Source organism: Colletotrichum abscissum (genome assembly GCF_030869225.1).
Source record: "Colletotrichum abscissum strain IMI 504890 chromosome Unknown Scaffold_362.1, whole genome shotgun sequence".
In the NCBI taxonomy this organism is placed as follows: domain Eukaryota; kingdom Fungi; phylum Ascomycota; class Sordariomycetes; order Glomerellales; family Glomerellaceae; genus Colletotrichum; species Colletotrichum abscissum.
Window position 1 is genome coordinate 1 of NW_026850279.1, and position 1,719 is coordinate 1,719.

Sequence of the window (1,719 nt, forward strand, 5' to 3'; positions counted from 1 at the left end):
TTCGCAGTATCTGCTGCAGATGCAACGCGGGACGTCCTTTACGATCTTGCGGGCGGGTTTCGGATGGATGAGAACCACCCTTTGTTTTCCGAGTTTCAGAGAAGAGAAGATATGCGCCAGTATCTCCGAACCAACGTGTGGCTGCGGGAGCTTGATTACCAGCCGGCCGGCTGATACGTCTGACACTTTGTATCTGGCTCGTCTTTTTTCTAGCTGGTAATGGATGTTTGAGGGTTTCTATACCATGATTGTTGCAAGACTCGTCCAGCTTTGGGACTAATACATCGAATTATGCGGGGGGGGAAACGGAAACGAGGAAAAAGACAAGCCCTACATATGAATATCCATAACGCGATCGCGAAATAGTTCCCGTCGCGACGTTCGGTTTTCAGAGGTGATCTTATATAGAGCCCCCAGTGTGACTAGCTGATCTGGATACCGCGCAAAGGTGAGATGGCATCTACCATCTTTGCTCGTCAGTAGTGCCGACTAACAAGGAGTCACATGGGTGGGCTCAATGTCTGGAGGCATCACAATCGGACTTGGGCCGGAAGGCATCGTGAGAAGGTGGGGTGGGAGGGGACGGGCTGGGGAAGAAGCGCTCGCGCACTGGGGTTGCCGCGTCCGCCGTCGGTGGCCATGGTGGTGGCGCGGCCTGTAGGAAATGTCGAAGACGAGAAGGACGTAGACGTAGATTGAGTGGTGGGCCACAAGGCTTGGTACTGACCTGTAGCATGTGCATAGATCTGCCATGAGAATCGCTTGGTTGCTTCGGCTTCTGGTGCCAGCCGATGTGATTCCACCAGTCCTTAGCAAAGCGCCAGAGGTCTGTATGTCTTTTATCAGTGTTTGTGTCGCCGCTCTTGAGATGACTGGCGGACGCTGCATTCAACATGCAGATGATTTTGTCAGCGCCTTTTCTGACGGTATGGGCTACTGGCGCCATGAGGTCATGAGGTTTCATGGCTTTATGGTGGTTATGATGCTGAGGTGTACCAATTTCTCAATGATCGCACGTAGGCGCTGTGCCTCGGATGCTCTCCAAAGATGAGGGTGATGCATGCTTTCCGCAAGCCCTCCTTCGAATGGAGAATCGGCCACGGCAGCAGATCTAATCTAGCCAAGCGACCGGGCCGGTGGCGGGGAAACAGCGCCCACGATCGAATTTGCCATCGGAACTGAGGTGGAGTCGGCAGACGGGAGCGTACATGGCCGCACCGGCGTAGGGGTTGCTTTATCTCCCTGTTCACTTTGTGCGAGACGCGGCCGGCCGCGGGTCGGAGGCGGATCGGGTTGCGGCAATGATGGGAAGCTAGATCCGGGCTGCGGTGCAGAGAAATGTGACTATCACGGGCGGGGCATCGCCGGCGCGGTAGCATTTGCCTTCGGAGTTTGCGGGAACAACACAGTGGTTCAAGGGGATGGAAGCGTCTTTCGCAACGTCGTTCGACTCAGCACCAAATGGCTGCCTTCGAGAAGTGGATTGCCAGGGGCCGTGAACACGGGGAGGGAGACTTGGTGCACAGAGAGTCATCGACAGAACAATTTGATCCCTAATCCTCAAGCAACACACCCCTCTACACACTCGCCGTCGACCGCAAAATTGGCTTCAGCCACCCCATGAGAAGACGTTGCCGAGATACAACTTCGAGATGGCCGGCGATGCATCGCAAGAAGCGATGTAGGCGTAGCTCAGGGGGGCCAGGGGAGCTTTTTCGA

At 55.3% G+C, this 1,719-nt stretch overlaps 1 protein-coding gene across 1 annotated transcript; it reads right to left on the reverse strand.

The window, feature by feature from the left end:
- Window positions 1–514: 514 nt before the first annotated feature.
- Window positions 515–964, reverse strand: CABS01_17126 (uncharacterized protein; the record flags this gene model as incomplete). Its single annotated transcript, XM_060550453.1, has 2 exons — window positions 515–655; window positions 728–964. 2 exons carry the CDS (start codon window positions 962–964, stop codon window positions 515–517), a joined length of 378 nt encoding a protein of 125 aa, XP_060396673.1.
- Between the last annotated feature and the right edge of the window lie 755 nt (window positions 965–1,719).